Here is a 15,061-nt window from a genome sequence, read left to right on the forward strand (position 1 = left end):
TAGTTCCCTTATTAGTGATTAAAACCTACTTGTTAGATTAACATTGTCTGTAATTCTTCAGATTCTACTCTTCCGATGCTGCATCACTTACCTAGATCATTCCCACAACATCACCTGATTCTTCGATATGCCTTGGATACTTACTACGGTTGTCTTCAATCGTCTTATATTTGTGGCCATAAAGGTACTGTTTAGTTTATTTAGTTTAATATGTGTATAATGCATTGTGTGTGCGACCGCTATTGTGTATTACAAAATCCACTTCTACATGTTAGATATAATAATATAACAATACTACGTAGATTAATACATAATAAGATATCCTTTTACTTTCAATTAATCTATCTTAATTATTTTCTAACCACTTTCTACACTTATCAGCTATTTTATTTCTTCTTGTTAATCTGCGACATTCATGCATGTACACTTCCTTGTATGGTGATTAATTGTTCACGAGGTAAGTTGCACTTCCACTGTTTTAGTTATTCGTTGAACTAACACGTTTTACATTCAAACAGTAATCGGATCATTTGTAATAAACTTCTTTTTCTTTTCAGGTTTCCGCCATCTGTGTTGTTCGACGAACAGTGCCATGCTTCCATAGCATTGTTATAACATTTAGTACTGTTGTATTTTGCATTAAGGCAGTTGAAGTTAATTTGTTCATTTATTTTTCAGCTGGCTGTTGTACATGGTGTTTCGCAAACCGAGATCCATAACCTATTTTGCACGTAAACCTTCTCGTATGATGATTACTTGTTCACAAGGTAACTTTCACTTTCACTCTTTTAATTATTTATTGAATCAACACGTTTTATATTCAAACAATAATTAGAGTACATATAATAATTTTTCCTTTTCTCTTTTAGGTGTTCGATATCTGTATTATTCGACGAACAGCACTACAACATACACTACCGCACTACGTTGCCCACTGAAATCACTTTATTCATTGCTTATTTCGGTTATGCGCTAGTTTTAGCTTGTTTAAGTGCACTGTTCGCGGAATCCCTTTTACTTCAATCTTGACGTTCTGGTTCTGCAAGATTTCTAGCACCTTGTATGGTCCAGTATATTGATCGGAGAATTTTCCTTTACTAGGTTCTTTTAGTAGATATATCGAATCTCCTGTTTTAAAATCTTGAGGGTTAATTCGTCGATCGTTAGTCTTAGTTTGGATTTTATCAAATTTTCTCTTGCCATTCGTTGTACAGTGTTAATTTTATTGAACAGATCTTCGAGATATTCTGCGCATGTTGGTTCCGTGTTCTCTTCGATTGTTACTTCACCAATAGGTTCTCTGGCTAGATGTCCGAAACTAATTTGTGCGGGGAGAATTTCGTTCCTTTCCTTCATTTTAGTTTTTATTTTGCGCCAAGACACAGGTTTACTGACATTGATCCAATTATCCAATTGCTTGCTAATAGCATTTAAGATACAAATTTTTGAGAGTGCCGCAGCCATATTAACCCAAAAATATTTTGTATATAGTATAGTGTGATACCATCCATATTTTCCTGGGGGAATCATAAGATCAGCACTACTTACTATGTTACCCACGTCAAATATTAGATGTAGTAACCAATAAAGTATTTTTAATCCAATTATAATCCAATGGCTAGCATATTTATTCAAGTTTTTATATATATCTTCGACTGGTGATTCCCTGTTTTCTCCCTTTTGATTTCTTTGAGCTCGTTGAACTTGCGTTTCTTCAGCTTGAAAATGTTTAGAATCCTTTTCCTTAGTTACCCTTTTTTCTTCTTCATTTATTTTATTCGCAGCACCTTTATTTTTCTCTACCTTTTCAGGATGAATAGTTTTACTGGAAGTGCTTATTATAATTAAATTATTATTTATTTGTATGGAACGTTTAGGAATATTTTTGGTAGATTTGGAATTATTCTTTGAATTTTTATTACAAACCTTTTTGCTTATAGATTCTGTTTTGGATTTAGGGATAGCTATATTTTTATTTTCTATAGTGTGATCTTCCTTGCAATTTAATGATTTGGCTTTGAGTTCGATAAAGTTTCCTTCTGATGGTTTTATAGAAGTTTTTGAGTGAGATGCACTCGCTATCTCTTTTCCTATTATGGTTGAAACATTCACGAAATTCGTGGAGTCTTGCTTTTGTATCTTTGCCAAGTCGAACGTGGAGAGGCGATTTGCACTTCCCAGCGGGTCCAATATCTCTGTGATGTTAGGTAGTGGATAAGCATTGCCTGTCGTCTCGTCGTTCAATTTCCTAGTTTCTGCTTTGTCTGAAAGTTCTTTGGCACTAACATTATTTATCTTGTTTGGTAACTCAGAAAATTTCTCACTCATGATCCTGTCTATGGCACCGTGCGTCCTTTTATTATTTAACGTGACATTATCCCTTATCACAGCAACGGAATGGTGTTTGCATTGAAAAGTTGATTGGTTGAAATGATCAGCATCTCTCTTTTGATTTAGATCTCTATCGAGGTATTTATTTATGCGTTTTTCTTCCCAAGTTATTGCTCTTGTTTCTTTCCTGACATTTTCTTCTATTCCCGGGTTGTTTAGATGTTTCTGCGACGGCGGTACAAATCTCCAGTCCTGGCGGTTGTTTACAGTATAGATACTATTGTATGGTGGATGAGCGTTGTTTTGGTTATAATTACCGAAGGTGTCGGACGTTGGTATCGAATTCTATTGTTCACTTGTTTTAATTCTCGTGTTGCTTTCACGGCTTAGCGGTACGCATCGTCCAAGGATTGGTATCCTGCTATCTTTACTCGTAAATACACCTCGTTTGGGAGCCCCTTAACGAAAGCTTCCCTCGTGTCTCGATCTATCCTATCTTGAAATACGGTGCCGTACTCGTACCTTTCCCCGTTCATTATCGCCAGCCTGAGATCTTTGACGCGTTCTATGTAGTCCAAAATATCTTCTCCCGGTCGTTGAAATATTGTAGCTAATTCCCCTTTATATTCGTTAACCGTTTTTCCCGGACCGAACATATCTTTTAATTTATTCCCGAAATCGTTTAAACTTATTACTTCTGTGTCTTCTACGGCGAGAAACGCGTGTCCGCGAAGCTTATTCGTTAATAATTTTACTAACTGAGATTCTTGATGCCTAGGAACCATGTTTCGTGCACGCTCGCATGCTCTTAAAAATCGAAATACCGAGGGTCGATGTCCGTCGAACACTGGTACTGTCTCTATTGCATCTTTTAACTTAATTGATTGGGGATTAACTTCTATCGGTATTGTCGCTTGGGAAATTATCGGCGATGATACGGGTGTCTTGATTTCCTTTTTTATTTTCAGTGAACGCACATCGTCTTGTAATTTATTCATTGTTGTACTCATGTCGCGAAAATTCGCATCCCATGCTTTAAGTTTTTCCGATAACATCAAGATCATGCCTTTGTCCAACGATTCTAATTTAGTCGACATTATTTCTTAGGTATATATTTTATCGATAATCGTGACAACTTTAATCCCTTGTGGAGCGAATCGAACCGTTTAAACCAACTTTAATCCTCCGTGGAGCGTATCCCACCGCTGCCACCAAAAATTTATTACTTTACTCTGTTACGTATCTATTTGTTTAAATCGATCAAATTTAAAGTTAAATTTTACTGAAAAATTTTTTTTTTATAGTTTGAGTTTTGAATTTAATCGGAAGGGAAATAAATTGAAATGATATTATTGTGTATTTAATACTGATTTAGATTTCTAATTAATACGGTAGTTGCTGCCACCAGAAATAGTCTAAGGACTATTTCAAAATATTTTATTTTTATTATTTTCTTTTACGCTTAATGGGTAGCGTTAACTGACGCTTAATGCAACTGGTAAACGAATTCCACTTTTCGGCTAACCTGCTATGCGCAGGGATACTAGCACGGGAGAGGATTAAAGCTGGGTACAATAAATATTTTTCCTCGTTGAACGGATTTTTATTTGAATGTAAAATGGCTTAGGTTATTATATAAATATTTTATTAGCTAGATAATATATATTTTAGCGTTGCTGGATTGGATAGGAATGTGAGATTTTTCGTTGTTTTATATAAATTTATTTTTACGTTTGACTTCTTCTTCTCTTTTAATTTCGCTGTAGTAGTTTGCCGTTAGGACCGAAACTCAATTCATTTACTACGATGGATTCTGTCACCACGATTTTCTTGCCTTTTGAGTTTAATAATCGGGGATGATTCTAACGATCCTCTCTGTGTGGGACTCGTGTGATTTCGCAAGCCTTGCCCAAAGACGGGTAATATTTTACCAACAGTGGGAGGAGGAATGCGAAGATCGATGGGTGTTTTCGATAAGCGAAAACACCGTTTGCACAAGCCAACACAGCGAACGATCCTTTGGTTAAATTCTCGAAGGGAAATTGTTCTGTTATATCTCTCTTACAATCGCATGCAATGATGGCAAGAATATCAGTTAATAGCAATGCCGGTATTGTTCTTAATTTTCGATTGACCCCGACGATGTATTTAATAGTCCTTTCTGTGCGGGACTTATGTGATTTCGCAAGCCTTGCCCAAAGACGAGTAATATTTTACCAACAATGGGAGGAGGAATGCGAAGATCAGTGGATGTTTCAGTAGTTGAAAACACCGTTCGCACAAGCCGACACAGCGGACAACTCTTTTGTTAAAAGTTTAAACAATGATTCTATCTTCAAAACCGTTCGCGAAAATAAAACGAAATCGATGATAGGAAGTTCTAATTCAATTCTCGAGGGCAACGAGATTACCAGAGAAGAAGGAAGTTTTCAAAATTAATTTTCTTACCTTGAGGAGTAGGTGCTGTCTGGTGCCATTGCCTCAGCCGCTCCGGTGGTCGTCGAAGTTTTGTTGAGTTTATTATTTGAACTCGAATATAGTTTACTATCAACTCTTACTTTATTTATCTATTTTAATACAGACTGAGCAATTCACTTAGCTGGATTAATACCGCAATTACAATGCGCGTTTGTGTTTAAACGATGAAATGAGGACTTCAAAGATAAAATTTTCTTTTTACTTAGTCGCGACTCTCTTTTCTTGACCGAAAAAATTAAGACCCCGAAACGCAAAATACTATACAAAATTTCTAAACGCAGTGACGAGCGCAATAACGAACGTAGTAATAAATTAATAATGGGCCGTAATAACAAACGATCACAAGAATTATGAACAAACTAATGAACGAAGAATAATGAGCCGTAAGGAATGAACACTATAAAAAATGAACGAACGCAAATTATAAGAAGAATGGACACTATAATAATGAACAAAGAATAATGAACCGTAATAAGAATGTTCACCAGAATAATAATGAGCGCTGCGCTATGTTGCTACGCTTATTTATAATGCCATCCCCCACGGGGTGGTGGTCCACTGGGGGTACGCTTCCGTGGGAATCGGGATGTTGCAGTTTGGGCTTCTTGGAATCGTACGTGACAAAATGCAAATTCCATATTTCGACTTAGTTTTTATCAGTCCTGTGTTCCGCTGAGCTAGCGTCTAGGAGATTTGAAGCATTCCACGCTGATCTAGTCCTTTCCACGAGAAACTTCCACGTGCTGTACCGTGGGAATTACCGGTGTTCTTCGGCGCGTGGAAGGGCTGGTGGCTGCAGCATCATTATCATTTCAATGTTTACTGGGTAAACACGCGCAACTCCGCTGCTCTCCCATAACAAGGACCTCCTCCTTCGAGTTGTTTTGCGTAAGTTTGGATGTTTGCATATTAAGGTTGTTTTTGTGATTTTGATTGTTTTTTCCTTTTTTGCTATTTCCCTAGGCTTCGGTGATCGACGTTCGAACAATGTTTGCGGAGTCGTTTCCATCAGAGGTTCCTTTCCAGACTTCCCTGGTACGTATTTAGTCTTGTTCTTAGTCCGCTTGATTCGTCCTGTTTCGTTTTATTTAAAATATACCGTGTTGTTCTCAGCCCAAGCGAAAGAGGGATTCCGAAGAACCCATGGGCGACTCGGGAGGACCAATCAAACGCATGCGGCCCTGTGATAAACCACGAGTATCAGAGTGGTTGGAGGAACTATTCAACATTGGTGCCGAGGCCGTGTCGAAATTGGGCTTTGACGATTTGGTTACTTTCGACGAGAATTTCTTCGATGCAGAGACCGTCGTATTGGAGAGGGAACCCCCTCTGGTTGAAATCGTTGATACCGATCGTTGCGTGAAAGTTCGTTTTGCGAATGAAATTCCCGAAGAGGTTTTGGAGGCACATCTTCGTCACCATGCTTCTGGGAGAAAGGGAATTTCCCCTGTTGTGCGCTATTGGTGTATGCGTGAGTTCAGCGAACTTTATCCCGGAGCTCCTTGCTTCGATTTTGATTTAGTGTAGCTGCTTCAATTTCGTTGGTTCGCTGTTTGATGTTCCTTATTATTATTAATTTTTTGATGTATTTTGTTTTGTGTTCAATATATATATATATATATGTCGCAGATGAAAGGAAAGCCGAAGCCCTTCCTTGGAAATTTTGGGAACATCCTCTAGTACCTTAGCCTAGATTTTATTATAGTTGTAATTGCTTAAGATTTGTAATAAGCGAGATTGGGTTCGAGGTGACAATCGGTCGCTGAACGTAGCCACGGTCACGGGATGGATGTTTTATCTAACGGAGGTCTGGAGTGGTTGTATGTGTTTTCCGAGAAATGTGGTTGTGGCGGCATGCGGCCTCGAGAGCGGGCCGAGCCACGTGTGATGTTGCCTCGGAGGTGCCGATGCAATGGGACATACATTGTATTTAGTAATCAAAACTCCAGGCGGAAACTGCCTAGCAACGGCGTTTGGAACTTTCTCGATGCTTCCAACGAGTGTGCCTAGCAACGGCGTTTGGAACCTTCTCGATGCTTCCAAACGGGTATAGAAAACAAAATGCAATCGTACAGGGAGAAAAATCTCCACGAGGCTGGCATTCTTGCGATTGCCTTGGAGAGTGATACATCGAGCATTTTCGACGATCGCATTTGCGTCTAAGTTAGTTTCGCTTAGTAAGGAGTTATCCCGGTGACCGTGGATTCGTTTGAACTCAAACATTGCTAATAGTATTATTTAATTTAATTATTCGTAGATCGTATTATTCATTAGGCTTAGTGTTCGTTAGACTTATTATTAGTTGTACTTATTATTTGTTAAGCTTAGTGATAGACCTGTATATACGTGTAAATAAAATCTCGGCTTTGTGAAACGATGGCTAGTCCACATGAAGAGTCGTCGCGCGCCCAAAATTCGAATCCTGATCCGACATATATATATATATATATATATTTTGAATGTATAGTGTTAGGTTATCTATTTTACGTTTGTTATTTTTTTCAATTTTATATTTCCCCCCTTTTAATTAATTATATATATATATATTTTTTTTACATTTGTAGTTGCGCATAGAATTTATTAAAGAAAAGTGTTAACAATGTGTTTTCATGATTTGTTTCTCGCGCCTGACTTCCATTAATCCCTAATATTCCTGTCGCCATGACGCGTGTAAATCCAACATGGCTGCTCATAAATGTCATCAGTAAAGTTTTTAGTGACGGGTCTTTAGTTTTGTTTGATATCGAAGTAATTTTTCGTCTGTCGCTCGTTTTTCCTTATTCTACCGCAATTAGAACATTTATTTATTAATATTGTTTTAAAGTGACAATAGTATAATATGTATATATATATATATATATATATGTTTATGTTGTGTGTCACTTCAATATGGCTAATGTTTTGTAATTCTTCGATTGCGTTATTTGTTGTTTTGAGTAGTTTATTTTATAGAGTATTCGATAATATAAAACATATGCACTCACACATACATATATATATATATATACGTATTTATATGTATATTTCTCTCGTTCATGTAGTGTTCGTACGAAATGAAATGTTAATTATTTATTTTATATTAATTTCTTTTAATAAGATAGAACACGCACACGCACACGTATATATGTATATATTTCTGGCAAAGTGATTTTCATTTAGATTCTTTTGTGATATAGTGTTGTGTATTTGAGGTTATGTGTCAATCATTTGATTTCATATATACATATATATTTTGTATTGTGACAACATAGTATTGAAGGTTTTATTTCTAGATTATTCTGCGTTTTATGTGTGTTTACATATTTGTGCTTGATGACAGAATTTCTGTAAGCAATTCCTCAAGTCGTTGCGGTGTTAATTATTTTGAGCGTTTGGCCTGTCGACAGGTTGTCGCTTGGTCCCAAGTGTTGCGTTGTGTGTTCTATTTTTTTTGTAGATTATTAATAGTGGTTTTAGTTTAGAAAATAGATTATTTATATGTTTATATAGAGACATGCATGTTTCATAATGTAGTTCTTATTTTATAATGCTTTACCGGCATGTAGGCTAGTTTTAAATATGTATTTCAGATTGTAGAATGCACATAGATTAGTAGTAGTTTAGAATATAGATTTTTATATGTTTATATAGAGACATGCATGTTTCGTAGCGTAGTTCTTATTTTATAACTCTTTACCGGAACGTAGGCTAGTTTTAAGTATGTTTCTGTTTAATAGAATGCGCACACATATATATATGTTTCTGACAATGTAACTTTTATTTCTTTAATAATACAATATTGTATGTTTTATGTATTCGTTAGACTATTAGTTTTTAACTTCGTATATACTTATATTTCATAAATTGATAATATTGTATTTGTTGCATAGTATTATAAGCACTAACACTAATATTTACTAGTTTATTACATATCTAGCATATATGTTTATACTTATATGTAACTCTCCAAGTTGATTGATTAAAATATATTTATATATACATGTATTTCTGGCGCTTCAATTATTTCCCTTTTTGTAGTTATTCTTATTTCCTGGTTTATTTGTTTGGTTCGTAACTCGTTCAATCCGTTAGCTGGTTTTATTTATTTTATTTTATACTGGTTGGATTTATTAATCGCCCTCGCTTTGTTAATCCTTCCTTTAGTTTCGTAGCGCCGTGTGTTCGTTTGTGCATTCAAATCTTTATTCGCGCGTTTTGTGTAGAATAGTTTTCTTGTTCTTGTTACGGCGCGTGCGGAGCGCGGGACGTGACACCCCCGCCCTTGGAGTTCAAATTTCCAAAGGAAATTTGACTGATGGTGTCTCTGAGTTCGCTCAAGGCGGACGTAGATGGCGTTGGTTGTTAAGTGACTACCGGTGTTATCGATATCCCTCGAGGTTGTGCTGTTTGATCATCGATATTTCGTTTTCTTTTGAGGTATAGTAGCAGGTGGGTAACTGAGCCGCTTATTGCTCCTAATAGGGCGATTCCACATCCGTAAGTTTCACGTAACTGGTATCCGTGTATGGCTATATCTATTATCGTCTTGATTAGTTTAAATATTACAAGTATTCCAAATATTGCTGCACTGACAGTTCCAAATTCCATAAAACCAATCCATAAGCTTGATACGGTATTTTTTGCTATTGTCGTTAATGTGTTTTCGTCCATCATTCCCAGGATGTTTACTGTTCCAGGGACGATTGTTTTTCCTGTTGCTCCTCTGGCCAATGTGTTCAAAACTGCAGATTTTTCTGCCGGGAACATGACGTGGTCCCGTAGTGCATCGAGGTCTTTTTGGGTATATATTCCGCTCGTGGCCAACGACGATGGTGCTGAATATTGCCACGTTTGGCGTACGTCCGGGCGGAGTTCCTGTGGTGCAATTGTTTCCATGGGTTTTGGTACGAATTTGTGCCAGAGTCCGTCGATATTGTATAGCGTAGGTAGTACCGCGCTACATTCTCTGTGGTTTCCGTGTTGCGTTAGGATGTGTGTTTTTGGCGTTAAAAATGCGGTGCGATTCCCTTGCCAAACGGGTAGCTCCGAGTAGCATTCTGTTGTATGTCGTACTTTTACTTGTACCGGAATGCATTTGACTATGTGGACTGCTTCTCCTGCGATCAGGGCCATGTGTCCTGGGGTTTTGGATATGGTATATGCAAATTCATCTTTGTGTCAGTATATCATGGTACAATGTTGTCATTTGTCGTTTAATATGTTTCTCTACGTAAATGAATTTTGAGTTGATGTATGCGAATATGTCCAAGTTTTCGACTGCTGTCTTGCTTTTGGAGATAAACGTATTTCCTCTTGTTGTTTCAACTATTTGGGGTGTTCGGTGGATAGTAGGGTATATCCACACAGTGGCTGTTCTCCGGTTTTAGTCAGTGCAAATGTTACTTCTTGCGTTGTTAGTGCGTAAACTGGTTGTGCTGATTCTCTGTTGGTTTTTATTTCCTGGATCTTTGTAGCAATTCCTTCATATAGCACATCGTACTGATCAAATTTGCATGGTGAGGGTGGTTGTGGTTGCCAATAAGTGTATCCGTCTTCAGCGTCTAGACAGTTTCCTTCGCTAAAGGTACATACTGTTCCTGATTTCAGTAGAATTTTGTTCGCCTCGATCCGTACTGGCACAACTGCTGATTTTAAACTTATCCTTACTGTTGCTTGTACGACGACCTTTTCCCAGCTCCCGTATGGGTCTACATACTGTGTTCCCTGGCAGCTGCCGTCGTCTGTTAGCTTGCCGGCTAGGACAAGCGACCTTGTTTCTGTTGCATTATCTTTTAGGCCAACTATAAGGTTTTGTGGTCCGAGTGAAAATGTGCCGTCTTGGTGCATCCTTGCACATTGTTGGTCGGTTGTTTCATGGAGGTATTCGGCGAATCCGTTATGCACTGCCGACGTGTGAAAGTGCATGCCACAGTAATATACAATTCGAGTTATTTGCACCTTGCATTGCCTTACGTTGGTAAATTCAAATTCTGAGAGTTGAAGTAGTTGTATATAAATATCTTGGGTTTCAGTCATTGTAGGCTGTATGCTGCAGTCCCCGATGGAGTTTAGAGAGATAGTGGTAACGTTGAGGTGGTTGCCATTGCAGTCATATCCTACCAGGCCGTATGCTATTTTGATGAGGGTAAGTACGATGACCAGGCGATTCATCTTCCTATTAACAATTTATTAAATTGTTTCTTACTCTCGAGTTTATTAGAAATAAGAATAATCTTTTATTATTATTAATATATATAAAAAAAAATTTATATTTATGTTTTTTTTTTTTTGTTAAAACTTATTATCGGTGAAAATAAATACCATGAATGCTACCTGGGTTATAATTATATACGTATATGCATACGTATTGCTAAGTAATATAGATGAGATTTGTTTTATCGTTATAAATATATAAGTATATATTATCTATAGGAATAGATATTACAATTATAGCTTGTCTTTGAATATATATATATGTGCGTGTAATGGTAAATATGACGACTTATTTTACGAGTCACTCGGATTATCAATGGAAGTGAGTGTCATAGATATCGCCTACTTTACAACATGCGTGCATATATATATTGGTAAACATAAGTGAAAATTATATGCATAATTATAAATGTCGTTTGTTTACAGGTGGATAGCATCAGTATTTGGTCTTGTGCGTAGCATACAAGTACTTTATAGTTCTACGGCGCGGATTGCTATTCCTTGAACTAAAAAGTTTCTTTCAAGGTGAGTTAGATTAGTGTAAACGATCATGCATTGGAGGCATGATATAGCGGGTTGTAGGTCCGCTAGGTTTATATCACACATACGACAGTATGATATTCGTGTTCTTGCAGATACTCCGCATATGAAATGAGTGGGTGGGTCGTCTCATAGGTCCTGGTGGTCTGGATCTAAGTTATCGAAACAGTCTTGACAAAGATGACCGTTATCTAAATGGTAGACAGAACGTATCAACCGAACACGAGGCAAGACTGAACATCATCCATCGCCCGTCTGAGTCCTCTATGTTAGGGTTGATGAACTCGCCACCTGTTCTGGACATACATACGAAAACAGTTAATATATATATTTTATAATTTTTTATAAGTTTTGTTCGGACCTATCCCTTTGTACAAATACTGTATCCCTGTATGTGGTATAATATATAATATGTTATGGTTATGTTAGTTGTTGTTTATTATATATATTTTCCTTATCTCTCTCTTTTTTTTTCTTTTTTTTTATTATTTTTTTTTTGTGTTCAGTACCTAGCATTGCTATTATAATGCTGTATTACATTGTATTAGCTATTATTTGTGTTGGGGTGCGTGCGACGAATTTTCAACATGGTCGCTTGCGTGTATCGTTTGTTTAATGTCAACAGTAGCGTGTTGTTGAAATAGTTAATTTGTTAATCATTATAGTTTATTTTGTAGTGTTTCTGTAATATTGTTTGTGTTTCATGATATTGTGTGTGTCAATACCGTGTGCTACCTTAATGCGATAGCATAGATTGTGTTGTTTTCGAATTTCGATAGTCATTGTTTTGATTATACGTGACTCGCATTTATATAAATCTTGTTTAATTTAGTTAATGTTTTTTTTCTTTTTTTTTTTGTGTATTGTGTTACCAGATATTTTGTGTAACGTAACTTTATTCCTTTGCACCGAGTTCAGTCATGTTGTTAATATTTAGTTAGTCTATCTTGATTAATTTCTAACTTATTCCTGTGTTTATTAACCTTTCTTATTTTCCCTATTAATTTATTATTGCATGTACTTGCTATTTGCTATTATTTTGTGTATGATATGAGTTAGTTCCCTTATTAGTGATTAAAACCTACTTGTTAGATTAACATTGTCTGTAATTCTTCAGATTCTACTCTTCCGATGCTGCATCACTTACCTAGATCATTCCCACAACATCACCTGATTCTTCGATATGCCTTGGATACTTACTACGGTTGTCTTCAATCGTCTTATATTTGTGGCCATAAAGGTACTGTTTAGTTTATTTAGTTTAATATGTGTATAATGCATTGTGTGTGCGACCGCTATTGTGTATTACAAAATCCACTTCTACATGTTAGATATAATAATATAACAATACTACGTAGATTAATACATAATAAGATATCCTTTTACTTTCAATTAATCTATCTTAATTATTTTCTAACCACTTTCTACACTTATCAGCTATTTTATTTCTTCTTGTTAATCTGCGACATTCATGCATGTACACTTCCTTGTATGGTGATTAATTGTTCACGAGGTAAGTTGCACTTCCACTGTTTTAGTTATTCGTTGAACTAACACGTTTTACATTCAAACAGTAATCGGATCATTTGTAATAAACTTCTTTTTCTTTTCAGGTTTCCGCCATCTGTGTTGTTCGACGAACAGTGCCATGCTTCCATAGCATTGTTATAACATTTAGTACTGTTGTATTTTGCATTAAGGCAGTTGAAGTTAATTTGTTCATTTATTTTTCAGCTGGCTGTTGTACATGGTGTTTCGCAAACCGAGATCCATAACCTATTTTGCACGTAAACCTTCTCGTATGATGATTACTTGTTCACAAGGTAACTTTCACTTTCACTCTTTTAATTATTTATTGAATCAACACGTTTTATATTCAAACAATAATTAGAGTACATATAATAATTTTTCCTTTTCTCTTTTAGGTGTTCGATATCTGTATTATTCGACGAACAGCACTACAACATACACTACCGCACTACGTTGCCCACTGAAATCACTTTATTCATTGCTTATTTCGGTTATGCGCTAGTTTTAGCTTGTTTAAGTGCACTGTTCGCGGAATCCCTTTTACTTCAATCTTGACGTTCTGGTTCTGCAAGATTTCTAGCACCTTGTATGGTCCAGTATATTGATCGGAGAATTTTCCTTTACTAGGTTCTTTTAGTAGATATATCGAATCTCCTGTTTTAAAATCTTGAGGGTTAATTCGTCGATCGTTAGTCTTAGTTTGGATTTTATCAAATTTTCTCTTGCCATTCGTTGTACAGTGTTAATTTTATTGAACAGATCTTCGAGATATTCTGCGCATGTTGGTTCCGTGTTCTCTTCGATTGTTACTTCACCAATAGGTTCTCTGGCTAGATGTCCGAAACTAATTTGTGCGGGGAGAATTTCGTTCCTTTCCTTCATTTTAGTTTTTATTTTGCGCCAAGACACAGGTTTACTGACATTGATCCAATTATCCAATTGCTTGCTAATAGCATTTAAGATACAAATTTTTGAGAGTGCCGCAGCCATATTAACCCAAAAATATTTTGTATATAGTATAGTGTGATACCATCCATATTTTCCTGGGGGAATCATAAGATCAGCACTACTTACTATGTTACCCACGTCAAATATTAGATGTAGTAACCAATAAAGTATTTTTAATCCAATTATAATCCAATGGCTAGCATATTTATTCAAGTTTTTATATATATCTTCGACTGGTGATTCCCTGTTTTCTCCCTTTTGATTTCTTTGAGCTCGTTGAACTTGCGTTTCTTCAGCTTGAAAATGTTTAGAATCCTTTTCCTTAGTTACCCTTTTTTCTTCTTCATTTATTTTATTCGCAGCACCTTTATTTTTCTCTACCTTTTCAGGATGAATAGTTTTACTGGAAGTGCTTATTATAATTAAATTATTATTTATTTGTATGGAACGTTTAGGAATATTTTTGGTAGATTTGGAATTATTCTTTGAATTTTTATTACAAACCTTTTTGCTTATAGATTCTGTTTTGGATTTAGGGATAGCTATATTTTTATTTTCTATAGTGTGATCTTCCTTGCAATTTAATGATTTGGCTTTGAGTTCGATAAAGTTTCCTTCTGATGGTTTTATAGAAGTTTTTGAGTGAGATGCACTCGCTATCTCTTTTCCTATTATGGTTGAAACATTCACGAAATTCGTGGAGTCTTGCTTTTGTATCTTTGCCAAGTCGAACGTGGAGAGGCGATTTGCACTTCCCAGCGGGTCCAATATCTCTGTGATGTTAGGTAGTGGATAAGCATTGCCTGTCGTCTCGTCGTTCAATTTCCTAGTTTCTGCTTTGTCTGAAAGTTCTTTGGCACTAACATTATTTATCTTGTTTGGTAACTCAGAAAATTTCTCACTCATGATCCTGTCTATGGCACCGTGCGTCCTTTTATTATTTAACGTGACATTATCCCTTATCACAGCAACGGAATGGTGTTTGCATTGAAAAGTTGATTGGTTGAAATGATCAGCATCTCTCTTTTGATTTAGATCTCTA

General features: G+C 36.2%; 1 protein-coding gene and 1 long non-coding RNA gene across 2 annotated transcripts; one reads left to right on the plus strand and one right to left on the minus strand.

The window, feature by feature from the left end:
* Positions 1-75: 75 nt before the first annotated feature.
* Positions 76-14,207, plus strand: LOC143302527 (uncharacterized). Its single transcript, XR_013058107.1, has 4 exons — positions 76-184; positions 12,659-12,781; positions 13,276-13,364; positions 13,467-14,207. It is a non-coding gene; the product is annotated as an uncharacterized LOC143302527 (long non-coding RNA).
* LOC143302520 (uncharacterized) lies at positions 8,533-11,747 on the minus strand. The gene is made up of 2 exons (XM_076617479.1): positions 11,610-11,747; positions 8,533-10,963 (listed from the first exon to the last, which is right to left on the minus strand). The coding sequence occupies exons 1-2, from the start codon at positions 11,672-11,674 to the stop codon at positions 10,114-10,116; spliced, it is 915 nt and encodes a 304-aa protein (XP_076473594.1). The 5' UTR covers positions 11,675-11,747; the 3' UTR covers positions 8,533-10,113.
* Positions 14,208-15,061: the final 854 nt, after the last annotated feature.

Source organism: Bombus vancouverensis, chromosome 3, assembly GCF_051014615.1.
Source record: "Bombus vancouverensis nearcticus chromosome 3, iyBomVanc1_principal, whole genome shotgun sequence".
Lineage (NCBI taxonomy): Eukaryota > Metazoa > Arthropoda > Insecta > Hymenoptera > Apidae > Bombus > Bombus vancouverensis.